The 22699-nt window shown below is 32.1% G+C and overlaps 1 protein-coding gene across 1 annotated transcript in view; it reads right to left on the bottom strand.

Moving 5' to 3' along the window:
• The window catches only part of TRHDE (thyrotropin releasing hormone degrading enzyme), a 429201-nt gene that overhangs the window by 108240 nt on the left and 298262 nt on the right, over positions 1 to 22699 (bottom strand). The window contains exon 7 of the mRNA XM_049783963.1: positions 20142 to 20207. Coding sequence (XP_049639920.1) covers positions 20142 to 20207 — 66 coding nt within the window. The remainder of the gene's footprint in view (positions 1 to 20141; positions 20208 to 22699) is intronic.

Below are 22699 nucleotides of genomic sequence, written 5' to 3'. Positions count from 1 at the left end.
ACAGCATTTATTACTTCAGTGAATATTTGTCAGATATCAAATTTGATTTGATCTATGTAATCACACAGGCCATCAAAGGATGCTGAAATATTAGATATGAGACTTTTGTTTTACTTCCTTTGCTAACAAGGAGTGTAGATCATAATGTTTCATGAATAAAAACCTATGGGACTAATAAATACAAAGAGAAGAGTAAAAAGGTTTTTCAAAGAAAGTAAAGTGTTATTGTCTTTAAAGATTTACATGGAAATAATTATGTAATATTTGCTATCCTAGTAATGAGTCCTTCAGCATATCAATCAGAACAGGACAGGTCAATTAACTGTAGAAATAGGTTTATCCATAGGGCATGAGTGAGGGGTTAATAAAACCAAGGATTATGGAATGTTTTATATATATATATTTATATACATATATGTTTTATATATATAAACCATGTTTAGCTGCTAATGACAATTCTAACTAGAATAACTTTTCAAGTAACAAATTTATTATTTTTCCCTGTAAGACAATAGTACAGAGGCACAGAAATTTTTTTCAACATTTCTTTTGTCCTCATTACTTATCTATGACTTTATCTTTTTTAGTTTGGGGTATTAGACGGTTGTGGGATCATATTCCGATATGACATAGCAAAAAGAATAAGACTTTTTTCTGTGTTCATAATTTAATAATCAAAAAAAATCTCCTTTTAATACCTCCCTATGTTTCTCATTAGTCAGAAATGCATCATGTACTCTAGCTATCAGCTCCTAATGAAGCATCTAAATACTGTAAGAATCTGAGAAGGAAGATTGCCCAAAGTAGAATCCAGAGTAGAGGAAATATTGTAGCGTAGAAGAGATGGACAATATAAAAAATTCAAAATGTTTTTTGAAAGAAAAATTTAATTTGTCAATAGTGTTTTCAGTTTTTTTCTCCAATAATATAAAATATGTGATTCTGGGCTTCATGACCCTGGGAAATAGAATTACTTGAAATATTAAGACTAAGTAGGAAATATCTAATAAAAACAGACATTGATTTTTCTATCTCTCAAGAAGGTTGGAGTAGAGATTTGAAATACTGTTGCTTTCTGTTAAGATTAATTGTACTTAAAAATCAGTGAGAATTTATCATATTTTATATGCAGCATTTAAAACCACTTTAATATGGGCAATAATTCATCTTGAAGTCTTTGAGGAAAGCTAGCTCTGCAATTCTCTCTTCAAGAAGAGGTGACAATGAACTAAATAGTCCTTTTTCACTATCTCTGGCAGCTAAATGATGGACAAACATTCAGAGAATTGTATAATTCTCCCCAGGACATTGAATCCTACAGAATCAATGTAAAGGAATATTGTACATAGATTAATTCCTGTGATGGAGAAGTTTAAGAGGCTGTGGTATCTATGCCAATGACATTGATTAAGCTAATTCTAATTTAAAGTACAAGTATGTGGCATGCCTTGACTATTTTTTGATTTCGAGTTTCCCTTCCTATGTATTTTATAAACCTGAATTTCCATACTTCCAATACCTCCAAGCATTACTCAATGTACTTCCAATAAATTGATTGCACCTTGATTAGTTCCTGTTGCTTATAAATCAACTTATGTCTGATATAACACTAATTGATAATATCTTTTTAAAGGCATATTTAACAATTCTCATTAAACTTCAGAAAGAAAAAGAGATTATCTTTCTGAACATATATAGATACAAAAAATAAAACCTACTCCCTTTAATTTTATGTCTCTGTTTTTCTCCTGTAGTGAGCAGCAGTTGTGAGGGAAATGGTGAATATTTTTTAAATAGAGGCAGACAAGCCCTTATTGGAAACAGTACAGAAATATCTCAAAACAAGCAAAGAAATATACTATATAAATATAAAAATACTACATAATTTGTGCTATATTAAAAGTACTTTGTAATCCGTTCTCCCACTGCTTGTTTATATGTAGGCACCTAAATTCTTTCCAGCACTTAGTACAATAACTATGTTGTGAAAAAACAGCCCAGGTACCCATTTAAAGAAGAGCAAGTTATGGTGCTGTGTTACAGAAATACAACACTATACTTCTCAGATACAAAAGAATGACTATATCACGCAATTTACTGCAACTTGGATGCAAATTAAAGATCTTATTTTAAGTGAAATCAGAAGAGCAAACAAACCTACTAATGTACTCACTAATCTGTAGCACATGGTGTAATATCTTTAGGGGATGATGAGTAACAAACATGGGCAAAATAACAGCTCTAGATTACAGAAACAGAAATGTCAAAAGAGAAAGAAAGAAGTTGTATTTGGTAAGAAACCAGGACAGAGATTTGAGGGAGAGAATCTGGTTGTGAAGGAATGGTGCCACTATTGGTGGAAATGGAGGTGAGAACATTTGAAACTGAAAACCTGTTGTAAACAACTTTGTAATTTAAATTAAAAAATTAAAAATAGGGCCCGAAGAGATAGCACAGCGGAGCTTGCTTTGCAAGCAGCCGATCCAGGACCAAAGGTGGTTGGTTCAAATCCTGGTGTCCCATATGGTCCCCCGTGCCTGCCAGGAGCTATTTCTGAGTAGACAGCCAGGAGTAACCCCTGAGCACTGCGGGGTGTGACCCAAACGCCCCCCCCAAAAATAAATAAAAAATAAAAAATTAAAAATAATAATAAATGAATAAATACAAAAAATAATCAAAGTATAAGTAAAGTATTTCTTATATCAGAAGCTTATTATCCAAATGATATTTAAAAGTAAAATTAGTATAAATCTAAAAATAATTAATTTTGGTGAACAAGTATACAAATTCAACTGAAAAGAAATGCATAGTAAAGGTGAAGTACCAAGAAGTAAAACTACTTAAAACTTTGGTTTAAATATTCAAGAATAGGGATTTCTTGACAGTTTGGTATATATTTTTGCCAAATATATATATATATATATATATATATATGACCTACAATACCAGAAAAGTAGACCACATATCAATATAGTAATCTGAAGACTGACTAAAGGCTGTGATATTAAGTAAAATTTTCTAACAAAGTACAGTTAAGGTACAGAGTAAAATAAGATGCATTGTGTACATTTTAAGTTAGCTACAAAAGAACCAAGAAGAAAATAGATAAATAATTACTAAAACTTTCTTCATTATTAAATTATAGCATGTGTCCAAGAATCAAAATCAGAAAAATAGGAGTCTTCATCAAACGTTTTTTAGAGTTAAAATTTTCTTGACATCAGAATTAAAAAAGTGTTAAAGAGGTAGCCTATTCCCCCTTGTCAGCTGTTGTGTGAAGTCCCATTTTTAACTGACCCATCCTACATTTTTAATATTCTTTTGAATTCCTGGACTCTTTCTGATGAACAATGAATTAACAATTTTTCAAGTCCATAGAATTCAGCCTCAGAGTTTAGGCTCACAAAAACAAAGATAAAGGCAATACCTAAAAAACAAATGACGAACTCCAAAGGACTCAGATAACACTCTGTAGGATTCTTTTATTTTTTGTAATATTCTTATTAATTAATTAATCATTTAATGCAAAGAACCCTTAAAGCATACACAAAGACTTTCCCTATAAAATACAGCACAAAAATGTCATATTTAACTTAGTCAATGCTGTCTCCCCGACCCTACTATAAGGGAGTTCCTTTTCCTTTCTCATCTACTTTCTAACTGAATTTGAGCATCTTTACTACTCAATAAGGAACCTAAGAATCATGGACAAACACAGAGACACACGCTGCCACTATTCCTGCATCAATACCTACAAATATATGAAAGTTTTATTAGTTTGTTTTAAATTATTGACAAGCGATTGCTTACTTTCATATCAGTTTACGTTTCAATAAGAGATAAAATGTTTGGAAAATTGATTTGGCTCAGGAGTATAGCACAGGTCTGGTTTTGATTCTCAGCATTGAAATTAAGTAGAGGGATAGAGGATATTTCTGCATAAAAACTGTAGATCCTACAGTAATACTGCCATTGTTGAATATGTACTCGATTCTGTAAACACTTGGTGGGGCCCTACACCCGTCAGAGAATTCTTATGACCTATGTAAGTCTAGAAGGGTGATATGTTGCTAAAACAATCCCACCTCTCACTTCTACTGCAAGCCTGAAAATTTCCTGAGACAGAAAATGAATCTACTGGTAAAACTGAAGTTTGTCAATTGCTTTTTTCCAAATGCTCTAGCAAAGGGTTCTGAACTCTACAAGCTCACAAAATAGAAAATACATATATATCCTGGCTGGACAAAATATATACTACTGCTTAAAAATCAATACACACACTGACTGTTGACCATGTACATGGAGTTTTCCCACATACACTCATTTCTTGTTCAAACCCTGCTGCTAGTGACTGGTTGGTGAAAACACAGACTTTAGTTTTAAAAAATACAGTATTTGTCTTTCAAAGAACTAAAGGAAATTTCAGACTGGTTTTTACCAGTCTTAATATTCTTGGAAAATCTGAACATCTATTTTTCTAAATCTTATTTCAACAGAAAATAATATATAGTAGAAAAATAGCACTTATCTGCAGAGTACACTGAAAATGACATCAAACAAGTACTTAGAATATGCATGCCACATAACTTGAGGACATGTTATTTTAATAAGTTTGAAAGAAAAATACCAAGAGTTAACACTTTCTTTAACCTTACGTCCAAGAGAAGCCAAATGTTCTCTTTGTATGGGAAAATATCTGGACAAAAAAATCTCTTGTTTGCTTATATTTATTTATTGGGCTACATTAGGCAGAACACAGGGTTTATTCTTGCACTGTTCTCAGGGATCACTCTGATGGGGCTGAGGGTGGGGCATCTGAGGTGCAGAGAATTAAAAAGTTGGCACATACAAGGCCAATGTGTTATCTACTAATGAACTATCACAAGAGCCCCAACGGAAGTCAAAGAACATAAAAGGACTTTGAAGATCCTACAAATTATGGCTCACATAATTTTATCACAAAGCTCTACTGAGGTGCCAAGACACTCATGAAGTGAAGGCACTGAATAGACCCCTCAGTACAAATTAAATATAACTGTGTTGTCACTAAAGCAAAATGAGGGTTTTCCAAGTGACCTGGAAGGCTTGGCTCTATGTCAAACTTAATAAATATGCACTACTTCATGCCTGTGACTTATCAACCCATTACATAAAATCAATATGTATATCTGTGTAGCTGAGCACAAGGGATATTAGCCATATGTTCCAGTCTGAAAAATTCCCTAGAAATTTTCATATTAATGGGTATGACATAAGGGGAATTCACAAAGGACAGATTACATTTCCCATATGTGCAGAAGCATAAGGAAATCGTATATAATGCTAAGATAATGGTTGCATTTATCATGACAGGTATTTGTCTATTAGATCTTCCTATTTGTGTTGTCCTAGTTATCTAGCTTATATTTCATAGATATTTTTAATTGGTTTTGTTAGGGCCATACTTAGTGATGCTCAGGTCTAAGATTTCTGATCTGCACTCAGGAATAATGATTTCTGGCTTCTGGGACCCATGTAGTGTGCTGGGGATCAAACCCCCAGGTAGGCCAATGCAAAGCAAGTGCATTGTAAGCACTGCTGTACTCAGTGCCCCTAATAGCTATTCTTAATCAATTTCTGAAAAATGGTTTCATTTCCTATATATAATTTTGTTCTTTATTTCTACTAGCTTGGCAAATAAATAAATATTTGATAAGTTCAAGTATTTTTTCCAAACCTATATTCATACCTCTGGGTGAGAATTATAGGGAACTTTTAGTTGTAGGGCTAGCAAACTCAAATAGGCACCCAATTATGCATGAATTTTGCTTTATCCCACCCTAAGACTTTAATCCTATTTATTGCCAGTATTGCCTTATTTTCAGTTCTTGATTCGTCTTAAAAATATAATGAAAAATTATCAGCCAAAAAATAAAAATGTTTTTCATTTTTGTATTGCCATACCACCAAAGTTACAGAAGAGTGATTCTTATTAAAGTGATTTCACCTTCTTAGGCTAGCAATCTCAAACTCTTCCTTCCTGTCTTTTTTTCCTATCTAAAATTAATAAACAACTTATCAGAGTGGTAGTAATCCAGGAAGTGCATTTGCTTATACCGGGCTAACCTGAGTTTCTTTTCCTTGTTATCACATTGGGTCACCCAAGCCCACCATGAGTGACCCATTAGCATAGACCCAGGAGTTAGCCCTGAGCATAGCCAGATGTAGCCACACAAAAAAAATTAAATAAAAATAAAAAATAGAACAAAACAAAACAAAAATTAAAAAATAGATAAAAATAACAACAAAATGGTCAAACAAATGCCCTCATAACATTAATCCTTCTAACTACATATTCTGTTTTCTTCCATATTTCTTTCCTCAACAAATTCCTTTACATTTCTTTTTGCAACTACTCTTGCACTCAGACATGTCCCATTTATTCTTTAATCAATTTACTGACTCCAAAGAGCTGCAAAAGAAGCACTTATCAATCTACAATATACTCTATCTCATTTGCATTGAAACCTGTAATCTCCCACCCCACTCCCGTCACTTTCTCATTCATAAAAAAGGTATTTTTCTTGCTCCGAGTAACATCATGCCCTTGGCTCTGCCTGAGTGTACTGCTGCTCATTTTCATCTCTTCTCACAGTCTTACAGTCATTCTGGGCTTGATGCCAGGCCTTCAACCCGAATGCTAAGAATCATTCTTAATTACCTTACTTCTTTTTTCCTCTCAGACCATATTTGTCATATATTCTATCTCTGGGACCATTTAATTCAACCTTCAAATAACATTTTTAATCTATCATGTCTCTATCCACCTATTGATATTAAGACTCCATCATCTTGTCCATGAATATTAAAATATCTTAATTTTATTATTCATTTTCTCCTTTGATATGCCACTTGTCTGCATCCGCGTGTGTTAATACAAGTGGTCAGATGGAAGATTCAAACTGAGCCATGCCCTAACTTAGTACCATTGTTTAATACCATCACCTAAACTCAGAATAAAACATAAACCTAACCCTACCTCATCTCTTGAGCTTGTCTGACTCTTTAATACTAGTTTCTTTTTATAGGACACACTAATTTCTTCTATTTTTCTGAAATTTTAATTCTGTCCTTAGTTTTTCTTTCTTTCTCGTCCTCCCTCCCTCTCTGCCTTCATTCCTTCACTTTCTCTTTCTTCTTTTTCTTTCTTTCTTTCTTTCTTTCTTTCTTTCTTTCTTTCTTTCTTTCTTTCTTTCTTTCTTTCTTTCTTTCTTTCTTTCTTTCTTTCTTTCTTCTTTCTTTCTTTCTCTTTCTTTCTTTAGTTCTTTCTTGTTTCTTTCTTTCTTCTTTCTTTTTCTTTCTTTCTTTGTCTTTCTTTCTTTCCTTCTTTCTATTTCTTTCTTTCTCTTTCTTTCTTTTCTTTCTTTCTTTCTTTCTTTCTTTCTTTTCTTTCTTTCTTTCTTTCTTTCTTTCTTTCTTTCTTTCTTTCTTTTTCTTTTTCTTTCTTCTTTTGACTTCATTTTATGTGCCTTCTTTTCAGAAAAGACTTCTAGAACATCCCATCAAACATTACCTAATATATTATAGAAACTCCTATATTTTCCTAATACATATATATTATGCGTTCATTTTATTTTCAATCTTATCCTAGTATATGATGTGTAACAACAGGGACCATATCTTTAGCATGCAGCATTCCCTGAATACTTGATACTTATGTATCTAACTTAGGACAGGTGTAATGTATGAATGATGGTAGCACATTTGATGGACTAGATATGAACACTGTAGCCATAAATAAACCACAGTTTGTATAGGAAAATGCATAATATTGTTTTAGGAGTGCAAAACATTTAGATATGATTTTAACACTAAGACTTTAGATGTGATTTTAACACTAAATTGAATTGCTCTTCCTTGAAAAATAGTGATAGTGATATGCATAATAAGTATAGGCAATTTCTTAGGAAAAAAGAAATACGATGAATATAGATATGAATTGACAAAGGACATTTTATTTATTTTATCATTTTATTATTTTGATTTTGAGCCACATCTGGCAGCAATTGGGGTTACTTATGGCTCTGTCTCAAATAGTTCTTTCAGGCTCAGTGGTGTCTATGATCTAACCCAGGTCAGTTGAGTGAAATCAAATGCCCTACCCACTTTGCTATAGCTCTAGCACCCAAAAAGAAAATTTAAATAACATGCCATGAAATGTTATTATTCCCTTTTGTTGTTCTAAATATTGTGCATGGGCTTCACATCTGTTGGGCAAAAAAATCACATCTGTTGGGAAAATCTACTGCTGTGCCATTGCCCCAGCTTGGATTACAGAATGTCCTTATATATTATACCGATTCAAAGCTCCTTTATATAGATATAAAGAAAAACATAGATTGAAATGAAGATTTTTATATAGTTGAAAACTTTGAAAATAGGTTCTAAATAAAAATAACAGGTTGTATCTTCACAGCAGTCTTCTTAAGTCTCCTAATTTATTTTAATATGTGAAGTTCAGAAGAATGATACTGACATATATCTCAGGGAATGAAGTATTTAATGAATATAGTTAACTTTAATTTTGTAATAATTTATATAAATATGAGAAGAACAAATCTTATATTTTAATGTATAAAGACAAGTTGATATGTCATAAAATGTTATAATAAAATGTAGAAAATATTTCAACTTTATTTGTTATAGTTATGTGTGTAAATATTCTAAAATGACAATAGTAATATTGAATAAAAAAAGAATTTATTTAAAATATATTTTAAAACTTAGAGCTCTTTTATAAGAACATTACAGATATTGTATTTTTTGTTGTTGTTTTGAAGCCAATCTCAGCAGTACTCAGGGTTTATGTTTGCCTTTATGCTGAGAGATTACTCCTGGAAGGACTAGGAGTTCCAAATGAAATGCTGGGGATAAAACTCAGCTTGGCCACATGCAAGGCAAGTACCTTAGTGGTGCACTGTAGTGGTTCAGAGAATTTTTAAACCCTATTATTTTGTATACTGTTTTAACATTTAAAAGTAAAATTACTAATAGTTTTTAAATTATGTAAGAATAAAATGAAATAAATCATGGGAAAATTTTAAGATAAAATGATTGTGCGATTGGAACATAGAAATTTAATATATAACATATATCTATGATTATTGCTATTATTAAACTGTATTACAATCAAGAAACAATTATGGAAAAAAGAATGATCCCAATAGGAAAGTTTTCAGAAAAATTTGGGATGTCAAGTAATATATAGTTTTAGGAGATGATAGATACATAGATGATAGATAGATAGATAGATAGATAGATAGATAGATAGATAGATAGATAGATAGATAGATAGATATTGGTTTTTTGGTTTTTTGGGCCACACCAGATGATGCTCAGGGGTTATTCCTGGCTGTGTGCTCAGAAATCGATCCTGGCTTGGGGAACCATATGGGATGCTGGGGATCGAACCCAGGCCATCTTCGATCAGTCAAGTGCAAGGTAAATGCCTTACTGCTGTGCTATTGCTCTGGCCCCTAGTTTTAGGATATTGTATAAACTATCTGAAAAAAGAAGTTAAAAATAAGAGGAAAATTATTCTTAAAAGGATATGAAATAAAACTGTAAGAGAAACATGCCTTTATGCAAGATTATTGTTCATCTGAAGTGGTTATCTAACCACAATGTAGTTCCACGAAAAGTGACAATTTTCAGTTAAAAGTGTCCAAGGGAGTACATATTCAGTTTTATTATACATTTACACATATACCAACATGCAAATATATTCACTCATCAGCAAAATGTCTCTAATAATTCACCGATACTATCTAAATAGTTATCAAAACACTTTTTAGAAGCAAATCTGTTAGCTAACAGTATAATGTATTTAGCACTTAGCTATCATGTAAGTAAATAATAGAAAATGTGTAAGGATTTGCATTTGCAAGAATTTGCATGCTTGCTCGATTGACCCAATAAAGAAATGTCCTTTAAAAAATAAGATTTCTTACTTAATGTTACCAAATCTAAAATGAGTTCACTAATAAAGTAATCAGGATTTTATCAGTGTCTGTTGAGAAACTAATTATTTAATGATGATGCAAATTCTCTCTCAGAAATGTGAATGGTCTCTGGCATTTAAATTTCAAGTATTTTTTATTGTAGTTAGTATTCTTGATTTCCAAGTACATAAAATCTTTCCTTAAGATCGTGTTGTCTTTGTACATTGTTCATGAGCATTAATATTGAATAGGATTTAATAAATTACTTGCTAATGATGTTAATTCCCATGAGAAAACACCACCAATGATAGCATTTTATCCCATAACATTAAGTGATCATGACAAATTATTATTGTTAACCTTTCTACCTTTACCTTATCTAAAAGACCACAGGGATTTAAATAAAATTTGAACAAAAATTGTCATTTATTTTCATTAAGTATGTTTCAGTTTTCATCTGATGAAAATACAGTCTTATTTCTATGAAGAGGAATTAACTTTGGCTCAGTCTCTGTTCTCCTACTATTTTCTGAATTTTCATCTTCCTGTAAGCCTATGTGCAGGTAAGTAAATATTCTCTTCTGAAAATAATCCTGCAGTTATCACATAGAAATCCTGTGTACACATGTTAACATATAACTTCTCATTGGAACACAAGTTATTGAGCATGCTGTCGCTACTAATAATCCCTATGGCTTTGTGCCTGTCATTACCTCAGGCTTTCAGAATTTTATGAGCACAAACCAATAATAATGATATTTTCCTTTTGCTTTTTATCCACACCTCATTGCTTTACATTGATTTGCATAAGCAATTTCCACCCTGATAATTGGAGCCAAACATCTTGTTGTAGGTTAGATTATGGAAAAGAGCAGTTAAAAACTAATCAAGAGAAATATTTCTTTACTCAACCATATTTGAGATGATGTTGAATTACCTCTTTAAATGAGCAGCAAGGTAACTCACTTTCTGCATGGATTTCAGGGTTTGAATTTATAAGAGATTTAACAATGAAATTTCTTCATAATTTCAATTCTCTGGTGTTAACTCATAATAATTTGAAGAACAGTACTGGTAGACTCAAATCATTTAAACAATATTTGAAAAAAAATTGTTGGAAAAGAAAAAGCAATAGTACCATGTACTAATTATTTTTAAATAGGTACTGATTCAATCAATGTTATCTAAGGATTTCATAATTATAGCTTCCCTTTTTATTTCAAAGAACTCAGAGAATTCAATGGAAAGAAAAAATGTAACTAGAGAAATTAAAATAGTAAAAAAATAAAGGTCAAAGTCATGTAAAAATGAGACTAAAATATGTAAATCAACGAAAGTCATCTAAAAGTGAGGCTAAAATAGGTATGTAAATCAGGGACTGAGCCTTAGAAATTTATATTATAAAAATTACATAAACAACTAGATCCTAATTTACTAGTTGGGGAAAGGGGTGTCTGGGCCACACCTGGAAGTGCTCAGAGCTTAGTTCTGTCTCTGTACTTAGAAATAACTCCTGGCTGGCTCTGGGAATGATATGATGTGCTGGGGATCAAACCTGTGTCTGCCGCTTGCAAGGCAAACACCTTACCCTCTGGACTATCATTCTGGACCCTTATTTAATGAGTATATGCAGAAGCATTATTATCTTTAGATAAAGACTAATTCATTTTCTTTTAGAAATTAAGAACTTTAGGGGAAGACCTTAATTCAGTTTTGGTCCTCAGCAGCTCATGATCCTCAGAGCAACCCAGAAGCTATTTCGTAAACAAGAATGGTATGACTAGAATTTCCACCCTTCAAATTAAGAACAAGCAATAAGACTACTATATGATAAAAATGCAAATTTTCTGGCAGATGTTATGGAATTAGCAGTTTTTAATTAACAAAACATTTAAAGAAATCATTCACTCATAGAAGAAGAATGATTTCAAGGAAAATATAAAGTCATCAACAACTTCAAAAGAGGCAAAATAAGAAAAATAAAAAAAGATTTTCTATACATGGATGTATATGGAATTTATTATGCTGAGTGAAATAAGTCAGAGGGAGAGAGATAAACACAGAATGGTCTCACTCATCTATGGGTTTTGAGAAAAATAAAATACATTTGTGTAATGATTCTCAGAGGAATAAAAAAAGAAAAAAATGGGAGTATTTCAATCCCAGGTATCACATAGGAAAAGAAAGTCAGCAAAATATTGGGCTTCAAAATCAAACACAGAAGGAGAGAAGAGAAAAGGGGTTATTTGGTACCTACTACTTCCGAAATATAGGGTTTGTCACACTGTAATAAGAAATATTCATTTAAACAGTGTGATATCAAGGATACAGTAAGTCTCCCTACATTTTTCTGTTATCACCGAAAGACCCAGAAAGGAATTTGGAGATTTTATTTTCACAGAAAAAGTTAGGGGGTTAGATAACAACTACCAGTACATAATGTGTTAAAGCATAACTCAAACTATGTATGCAAGGGAATATTACTAATTATGCTGCCTATTCCATATCTTACATATAGTGATCATTACTTATTGCTGATTGCTAATAAAAAAATTTTGGACAGAGAAAGTACATAAGCTTCTCTCCAGATGTTCTATGCATAGGTTGATCTTAAATTAACAGCCATTTAGAAAAACTGCTGCTTAGATTTTCTCTACATATTTACCACATGCTGGGACAACTGAGCCACCTGGAGGTGAGGAAGGCATTATAAAAAGCCAAATTGTTATTATACAAGCTGATATTTTTAAAATATATAAGCTTTTAATATACAAGCACATTTTAATAAGAATGAAAAACATTTATTTACAAGTGTACATGTGTCTGTCTAATCGTTCCTTGTTTTAGAAGTGTAGTATCTTTAAAAGTTTAAATTTATTAGACAATCAATGATGGAGTAAAAACAACCAGTCAGCATTTGTGTTGCATGCGGCCAACTGGATTTCAATACCCAGCATCCTATATGGTCCCCTGAGCATGCCAAGAGTGATTTCTGAGCACAGAGCCAGGAGTAAGCCCCGAGTGCCGCAGGGTGTGGCCCAGAAACAAACACACAAAATATAAGGCATAACAAGTAAAAATTCATCCTGCCATAGTCAAAGAAACCTACTCAGTGTAGAAACTGGAGATTATCAGCCATAGAAAATATGGACTTCAGTTATGAACTGAATAAATTATGGTCAATTATTATTTAATTTTTCGGTATCCCCTCATAGGTTCTTAAAAAATTAACAAAACATGTTGAAAGTATTCTGATTTATCTACAGAAATATCACATCATCTCCAGAGAGCCCGCGCGGTGGCATAGCAGTAAAGCATCTACCTTGCCAGTGCTAGCCTAAGACAGACCATGGTTTGATCCCTCAAGCCAGAAATAACCCCTTAGTGTCACCGGGTGTGGCCCCAAAACCAAAAAAAAAAAAATAAATCACATCATCTTAATACAAATAACGATATATAAGGAAATTTTCATTAAATATTCATAACAATATAAAACCTGCAAAAATAGCATATAATATTTAATCAAGAAAAAATTAATCGTGACAATTCAACACTAGTTTGGATGTACCCTATACTCCTAATCACTATTGCAGTAAAATCTATGAAAATATATTTCTTAAAATCCTTTGCTAGTTAGGTCCCAATTTTAAAATCTTCATGAAAAATGTATAGAAGCCAAGGTGACACTACGTAAGATAGGGCAATTGCCTTAACGGTGGTCAACTTGGGTTAGATTCCCGGCATCCTCCAATGTGCCATAAACTTGCCAAGAGTGATTCCTTAATGAAGAAACAGGAATTACTAAACCCAAAGTACAGTCAGGTGTGGTGGCCTAGAAACTAACGAAAAAAAAAATGGAAGAACTCAAATAAGAGATGTAGAATTCACTAAAGGAAGAGACATTATTGGTCAAAAAGCAGTGAGTAGATACCGTAGGCTTTTTCCAAAGATCGAGGTCAAGTAATAACATTTGCTTTCACGAATGCTATAGCAAGATTAGAGTGTGGTTATTATTTTTTATTGTTATGAAATATAACACTGAATATTTTAGACCTTGGCTTTGTTAGCTTTCCCCAAATTTTAGATAACATATTCTATATTAAATTCCTTTCTGCTTGAAATATCTATAGCATCATTTTTCACTTTATACCGTACACATTTTTGTTTCTTTGTTTTTATTTGGAGGCCAAATATGAGGCTACTCGGGTTTAGTCCTAGCACTGTACTCAGAAATGACTCCTGAGAGATGCGGGAATATAAGATGTCAGGGATCAAAGCTGTGTTGGTAGCATGCAAGCCAAATGTCCTATACTCTGTGCTATTGTTCCGGCCATCCCATTGTTAATTTTGTTCGTATACATGGAGGTTTCCTCAATTACACTAAAATTGTGAGCTACAAATATATATCTACCTTGACTAGATGAATAATGGGCAACAGGGTCCCGTGTCTTTCAGGGTCTTTCTTTAAATTATCATCTTTAATTTTCTAAATTGAATTAGTGGTTTGGGAAAAAATTAGTGGTTAATAGAAAATAATGGACATATGCACTCCTCAGGCATATATGTCTGCATGTGTAGCTGGGTACATAGTGCCCAAGAACATGTCACCTAGATGTCCCCTCTTGAGGTCTGTACTTTTCTGCTTTTAAGCTGGGCTGTGTGCCAGGGCTGTCTCCAACTCTTTTTCTATCCTCTCCCTCCCCTTCCTTAGTACTTCAGAATAAAATATGCTTTTACTTAATTTAAAAAAACTAAGAAAAAGAAAATAATGGCTGTATAAAGAGTTACAAATTCTTCGAGAATGGTATTTTCTTTTTGTTTGTTTGTTTGTGTTGTTTTGCTTTGGGCAACAGCCAGTGGTGCTCAGGGGATACTCCTGGCTCTGCACTCAGACCACTCCCGGCAGACTTAAGGGACCATATGAGAAGCCAGGGATTGAAACTGGGTTAGCCACATGCATGGCAAATGCCCAACCCACTGTGCTATCGTTCCGGACTTGAGAATGTTTATTTTCAGATTAGAATAATAAACAAAGAGGAAAGCTAAATTTTGTTTTTAAATTATTTGCTAAAGGGATAGGCCAGGAATCAGAAAGTTATGCCTCTTTCAAAAATACATAAAGATTTGTATGTTGAGCCCTAGAATCAATGTCACTGAAAACACAATTGATTTAAATTTGAAATTCTGAATAGTCAAATTACAACTCAAGTCAACTTCATGACTTTATTAGGACACTTCTGTGAAAATTAAGATATTGATTGAGAAAGTCCAGGACACTGACACTAAGAATTTGAATTAGATTACCGACAGTCTAAAGTTTACTAAGCATTTGCATCAAAGGAAGCTCTTGTATCTGAACAAATAACTTACTCCAGTCCCTTAGACTGACACTAATTAAGGGTATTGATTCTGCTCAAGCCCTACCTCCAATCTACCTGAAAGCGAGCACAACCAAAAATTCATTTTCAGGAGCATACATAGAAATACCTTAAAGGAGATAGATCAGACATTGAAAGACCCAATAAATATAAAAAAGAAATCTCTGAAATAACAAGACTTTCAGATTAATGAATAGAATTGAAAGCCCAGAAATAAAATTTAAGATATATTGGAATTAAATTTATCATGAAGGAACCCAAAACATAAAGTGGTGTTAAGAAAAGTCTGTTCAACAAAATGTTGACAAATGATGTGGTTAGCCACATGAAAAAGAAAAATGGACTACTACCGCATACAATACCCTACAAATAGAAGTCAATCATAATAAGTAAAAATCTGTGTTAAATTAATATTCATACATTCATGAAGACAGACTGTCCATGATATTAACTGCAGAGGTTTCTTCAATCATTCAAATTCATTGGCTAAGAAAGCAAAATCAAGAATAAACAAATGAGTCCACATATGCTAAAAGACTCCTCACTGTAAAATAAACTATGCATAAGATTAAAGCATAGTTCATTGTATGTGAGAAAATATTGTATAACATGTATGTATTTTGTATAAATATATTATATTTATTGTATAAATATTTATTTTATTTATATTTATTTATATTTATTTATATTTATTGTATAAATATAATATATTATGTATTTTGTATAAATATAAAGAACATATAAAAGGGACTCAAAAAAGTCTGACATGAAGAGCTGTATAAAATAGCGCGCATTAGGGCCAGAGAGATAGCTTGGAGGTAAGGCATTTGCCTTGCATGCAGAAGGTCAGTGGTTCGAATCCCAGCATCCCAATATGGTTCCCTGAGCCTGCCAGGAGTGATTTCTGAGCATAGAGCAGGAGTAACCCCTGAGTGCTGCCGGGTGTGAACTACAACAACAACAACAAATAGCATGCATTATTATTAGGTTTTAGGTAAATGCAAGTCAAAACAATAATGAGATATCTCTTCAGAATGGTAAAAATGGCTGTATCATAAAGTTCAGAACAAACAAATCTGGTATTGATACAATTAAGAAAAGATATTTATTGTTCATAAGGTGATAATTTGGTTCAATCTGTATGGAAAATTAGTATGAAGAATGTCCAAAGGCAAATCGATTCAGCACACAAATTCCATTTCTTGTCATATATCCACAAAGAACTCTAAGTCAATAATTAAAATATATAAATGTGGCGGCTGGAAAAATAGCACAGTGGTAGGGCATTTTTGTCTACTTGCAGCCAACCTGGATTCGAGCTGCAGCATTTCATATGGATCTCTGAGCCTGCCAGGAGTGATATATGAGTGCAGAGCCAGAAGTGACCCTGCATGCTATGGGGTGTGAAACCCCAAAACACACACACAAAATTAAATTTGTATAAATAGTATTCATGTATATATAAATATATGCATATATAAATGCACACTTGTGTTCACTGCACATTATTTCCAAAGAATCACGTTCAGGATTTTCAATTGCCCCAAACCCAAGGAGTAGAAAAAGAGACAGTGATATAAACATAATGGAAAACTACTCAGCTAGAAGAAAATATGAAGTCTTCTATTTAGCTACAACTGAAGAGTGTCATGTAAGGTACAGTAAATCAGCAGTAAATGGACAACTATCAAATGACCATCCCCATGTTGAATATAAAGAAACAAAGAAGAGAGTAGACAATGTCTAATGAATGGAAACAAATTCTAATTATCAGTTAACAAGAAGGGTCTAGATGGGTGGATGAGAAATAACCTCAAAAAAGTAATTGCAGTGGAGGGATTTGGGTATTTTTGTCATAAATATGACACAGTAATAACCTATTTCTAGAATACAAATATGTATAGTCTCATACCATTTTAGATAATTTATAAAAACTTTAGAAAAGTTATTTATGATGTTTTACTCCATCGCTGACATATTTAGACTAAAGCATGAAACTGAATAAAAACATTGAGAAAACACTAAAAGGATAAGTTCTATAATATTGGCAAGATGTATATTATTTTAAATTTTTATTGTGGTCAAAGTGAATTACAAACATTTCACAGTGATATTTAAGGTACATAGTGCCAATGAGAGGCAATCCCACCACCAGATTTTCCTTCCTCCACCCCTATGCCAGCAAAGTTTATGTAGAGTTTTTTTTTCCTAGCAAGAAAGTACTTAAATGACTACAGTTACAATATTATATCATTGAAAACCACACAGTCAGAGCATTAATATAGTAACTAAAGATTCAGGATAAAAAACATTTATTTACATTTTTCTCATCATTAAAACAGCTGGTAAACATGACCAGATTGTTTATTTAAAGAAAACTTATTAAATAAACCACATCTATTCTATACATATATGTGTGTATTGGTTCTATTTTTTCAAACATGATTATCTTATTCAAAAGAAATTTTAGTGAGTCAAAGGATAAAAAATGAGAATACAAGTTTTGAAAGAAACCATCATTAAAGCACTGTTATTGTAAGGAGCAAGATAGCTATGGTTCAAATACTAAGAGGAAGTATAAGAAGAAAGGAAAGGAGGGGGAGGATTTAAGAGGGGAAAGAAAATTAGGAGATAGAAATAACAAAAAAGGTGGGAGGAAATATTTGAAAATGTATACTATTATTTGGAACTGCTTACAACTTCAAATCTAACCCTGGGACTGTCTGCAAATAGAAACTCCCCTTTGTAAGCACAGAAAGAGAGATGGTTAATATAAAAACAATTAATAGATTTTAGTAGAGATAAGCACTGACAATTCAGATGAGCTCTTTCAACAGCATGCAAACCAAAACTCTCCAAAGCCTTTTGGACAGGAAATATATGATGCCCAACTCTGTGACCCCTCAGCACCATGACATAAAGTGTCTGTTCAGGAGGTCATTTCCAAAATGTATCCCATACATCTTCATGTCCCAGAGATGATAATTTATCACTTAGATGGAGGGATCTACTGTAAACTAATCCAAACTGCTGATGATACACTAAATCAGTTTGAGTGATGAGTATAAATAAAGCTGCAAGCAAGTACTGAAGGATACAGATCTATCTGATCAATGAGATGTCACAAGGCAAATGAAATGCAATGTTGATAAACATAGGGTCCTTAGCTGAAAATTAAACAAATCAAGTACTAGGGCAGATATCCACATAAGCTTTCTATGAAAGTTAATGTAATGAGTCAGAGGATATATTCTGCTTCTAATAAAACTGAGCAGACTGGGTCAGTTGGAACCAGTGTGTGAAAATTGATTTATTTTGCATATCATAGAAAGCATGACAGGATAAATAAAATGGTGCAAGAAATAATCCTTTCCAAATAATATAATAATATAACTATAGTTATTCAATCTGACGAGTAAATCCATACACACAGACATGGTGAAAAAAACAATAAAAATTGTATACAGAAAATGATTTCATATCAACTTGCTTCCAGGAAATCAAATTCAATTTGTGTTTCCCTTATGAAAACTTAGATATTTTCTGAAGCTGTCATGCTACAACATCAATGAGGGAAAATAAAGGAAGACATATAAGAAAGGACATTCAAACCCAGAGTTGATATTTACGGAGGGCAATCTATGAGAAAAAAAAAAAAGATTTCCCAGCTATGTGATCAGAATAAACTTCAGTGCCTGGCAAATAAATTCAACAAAATTCAGCTATTCCATAGGTGTCTCTAATAGAAGGCACCGATGAAAGTATATCTCCCTGCTGAAAAAAACCTGCAAAAATATTCTCGAAGAAAAATTATTTTTCCAGTAAATTTGTTTTATCTTCATTGTATTGACTACAGATAACTTTGTCATATTTAACTCTTATTTTGCATTTTATGTTTTAGCTAATTGGGGTAAAGATAGAATTGCGCTACTAAAATATGACCTGATCCCTTATAGAGTTTATTTAAATTTCAAAATGAAAAGCTTACTAAGAACAGATAAGATTGATTGCTCTCTCTGTCTTAGCATAATTGTATTTTAGGTGAACATCAATTTACTTTAAAGGACACTTCTAAGTAGCAGAATGTATCATAAATAATTCATCAATCACAGCTGCTAGGAACACAATTTACTCCAATAGATTCAAGGAAAAAAAGTTCTATTTTTCTATATATAACTTGAAAGAGTTAAAAAATACTTTTTCTGAAAACCCACTCTTGAATTCTCTACTTCATATTCTAAATACACTGTGATAATCTCTTAAAATAAAATTGTATTTCTACTAAAAATGTACAAGTATCTTTGAAACAAATAATATGTATATGTATCAAGAGTAAAACAACCTGAAAACACATATTTGAAAAGTTGTATGAATATCTTCAAATCTAAAATTTTATATAGCCTAATCATCTGAGTGTTTATAAACTTTCAAACAGAAGTAAAAGAAAGAAATCATGTTTAAAAATATCTGACTAGGATTATTTAGGATATAACACATGTGATGATTTTTCACTACAACTCACATTAGAGGCTAAATTGCAAATCATGTGCTTATACGGTCAGTTTATACAGCAAGTGCTCAATTCACAACTTTCATTTATCATATGGAAGGACACTGCTTACCTTATTCATATTACAGTTTTCCTTCAAATTCAGGAATTTTCTATTAGCCATTTTCTGAGCTGTGAAATATTTTTGAAACAAGTACAGAGGCAGGAAAATGTAAAAAAAAATAAAGCAATGAACTTTATAAAATCTAAAAAAAAAGAAAACATTTTACTTACTTGCAAGCCCCTTTGAAAGACTGAATGGCCCATAAAATTAGCCAGCATTCTAATTAAAGCAGCACCCTGCGGGAGAGAATATTTTAAAAGAAAAGAAAAAAATGTAAACCAAGTAACATGATTTCAGAATAATCCACTATCAATCATAGTCTGTTTCACGTCATTTAAAGGTAACAACTGTAATCTTTTTGCATTGTGTATCCAAAAGTTCTATTGACTCCAAACCAATAACTTAAAAAGTAAATGCCACTTGAATTGAATACTTGACGGCATTAATAAACAGTAATTCAGAAGTAATAAAATTTTTATTGAGCACTATATATAACAAAGCTAATAAAACATGGTTCTTGTATTTTGCAAGCTCATAATCTAGTAAAAGAGTTGATTCCCTTGTTAAAAATAATCATAGTAAATTATAGCTTTGAAATAACATAAATACTTTACTGCAGGCTCAAAAGAGAATTGGTTAGTTATGGAAAAAGAGTTGGAGGATTAAGTCATCAGGATTTCTAGGTCAAATCCAGGCTTTGTCGCTTATTTACCATGATTGTTAGGAAAATATCATTTGACCACTTTGTTCCTCACTCATAAGGCAGAGTTCATAATGGTTCTGATTTAATATGGTTGTTCTGAAATTTAATTTAATTGTATGCAGTTCACATAGTCTAAAACATAGTAAAATACTATAATGAATTTAGCTGTTAGTACTATATCACATTAATTATTTTTATTTCCTGTCAACTTCCATCTGAGTCCAAACATATGTAACAGATAAATTTATATATCCAAATAAAATATGTGATCAGTATAAATGTTGAGAGTAATGGATGCAAAACCTAACCTAAGAGTCTATCTCACTCTGAGAATGTTTTAATACTGTAGAACAAAATTGTACAAAATTGTGAAAGGAGTTAGGAATACAATTACTATGAAAGATTTAAGTAATGATGGCTAAGGAATCTAGATCTGGATGATCACAAATCTGTATATAAATTATAAATAAGCCCCTAAGCAGACACAAAGTCAGTACAAAATCAGTTTTAAGTATGCTGTAGTGGAATGTAATCCACTAGAATTTAACTATGAATGATTTATTTGGGGCATAGAGAGGGGACAAATTCTTCCTTACAATGATTACAAGTCCTACTTCATATTAATTGCAAACATATATTCTTTAATAAAGCATTTTTGACTACTCATTTTTATTTTTTAAGAGAATAATAGTAACCACTATAGACCATACTATTTGAGAATAGTCTATGGCAGGGACAACTAAACACAGATACAGTAATAAAATTTTAATATTTGTTACCAGAATTATTTCCTAAAATTTTAGGTTTTTAACTGAAATAGAGTGTGCAATCTCCATGAAACATCATTAAATAAATGCCTTAAAATTTTTAGTTATTAACATAATTGCTCTACAAATTGGTATTTTTTTCATATAGAATGATGAGCTGGATAAACCATCAGCTTGAAACATTTTCTAATATGTTTTCCTCCCACACACTTGACTCTTTGTTCTTTCTTTTGTTTCTTCCTCTTAATCACCTGCATACTTCTATGAGTTTTTTTAAATATAGGCAGTAGTGATTGATTTGAGATCAAAGATTCCTTTAGGATGTATTCACTCTGCTCCTAGGTCTCTGATAAACCTCCTCATAACATAATCTACCCATTCAGTTAGAACTGTCAGTTCTCCTGCAAAAATAACCCTTGCCATCTGTGGAGAGAGACTTAGAATCCCACATCAGTCAACTTAACCTTTTCTAAAAAATGAAAGAGCCTTCTTCAAATGATTTAAGTGTTTCCCTTCAGGTAATGATAACTTGGTCTCTTGTTGGGCTATAAAAACTATTAGTTTAGCATGATGCGATGTCAAAAGAGTTCTATCTAATCATAAATAATATACCAATTTTTCCTGTCTGGGTTACACTTTAGCAGGTGTTAACAGAAATAAAATCTAGAAACATTATTAATTTTAAGGACTATATAATATCACTGAACTCATTGTTATTATAATGTCTAACTTAATTTTAGAAATTATTTCTGTTTTGCCTACTTTCCACTCACCAAAGTAACATGACCTTCTATGTTTAAATACCCTTTCTTTCTAAAACTAATTTGCAAAATCCTTGCTACATGGATATATTGGTTCTCCATAAGTTATCATTTGTTTAGCACATATTGAGTACCAATGTGAATGAATTGTGACAAACACTATACTTTAACACAGTTCCAAAACATAAATCTTTTTAAAAAGCAAAACACTGATATTTTTTTCAGCATGCCTTTAAAACATTTTTACCAAGAAAATGCAGCACATGGTATTATAACACAATTATAGGTGATTCAAAACTCCAGACCTGATTAAACAAACTTTATGTTAGGCAGCCTAAAAAAATTTGTAATTAGTCAACATAATATTATGGCCATATTTTTAAATGTTGAAAAAAGTACATTTTAAGTGAATGTGCTTCACTATGTTTATTATTTGAAGGGTCTGGGAAATATTAGAGCTAAAATTATTTATTGTGTTTTAAGTTTTCGTCCACATA

Source organism: Suncus etruscus, chromosome 11 (genome assembly GCF_024139225.1).
Source record: "Suncus etruscus isolate mSunEtr1 chromosome 11, mSunEtr1.pri.cur, whole genome shotgun sequence".
In the NCBI taxonomy this organism is placed as follows: Eukaryota; Metazoa; Chordata; class Mammalia; order Eulipotyphla; family Soricidae; genus Suncus; species Suncus etruscus.
The sequence above is the reverse complement of the archived record's forward strand: the minus strand, read 5'-3'. Positions and strand labels throughout refer to the sequence as shown.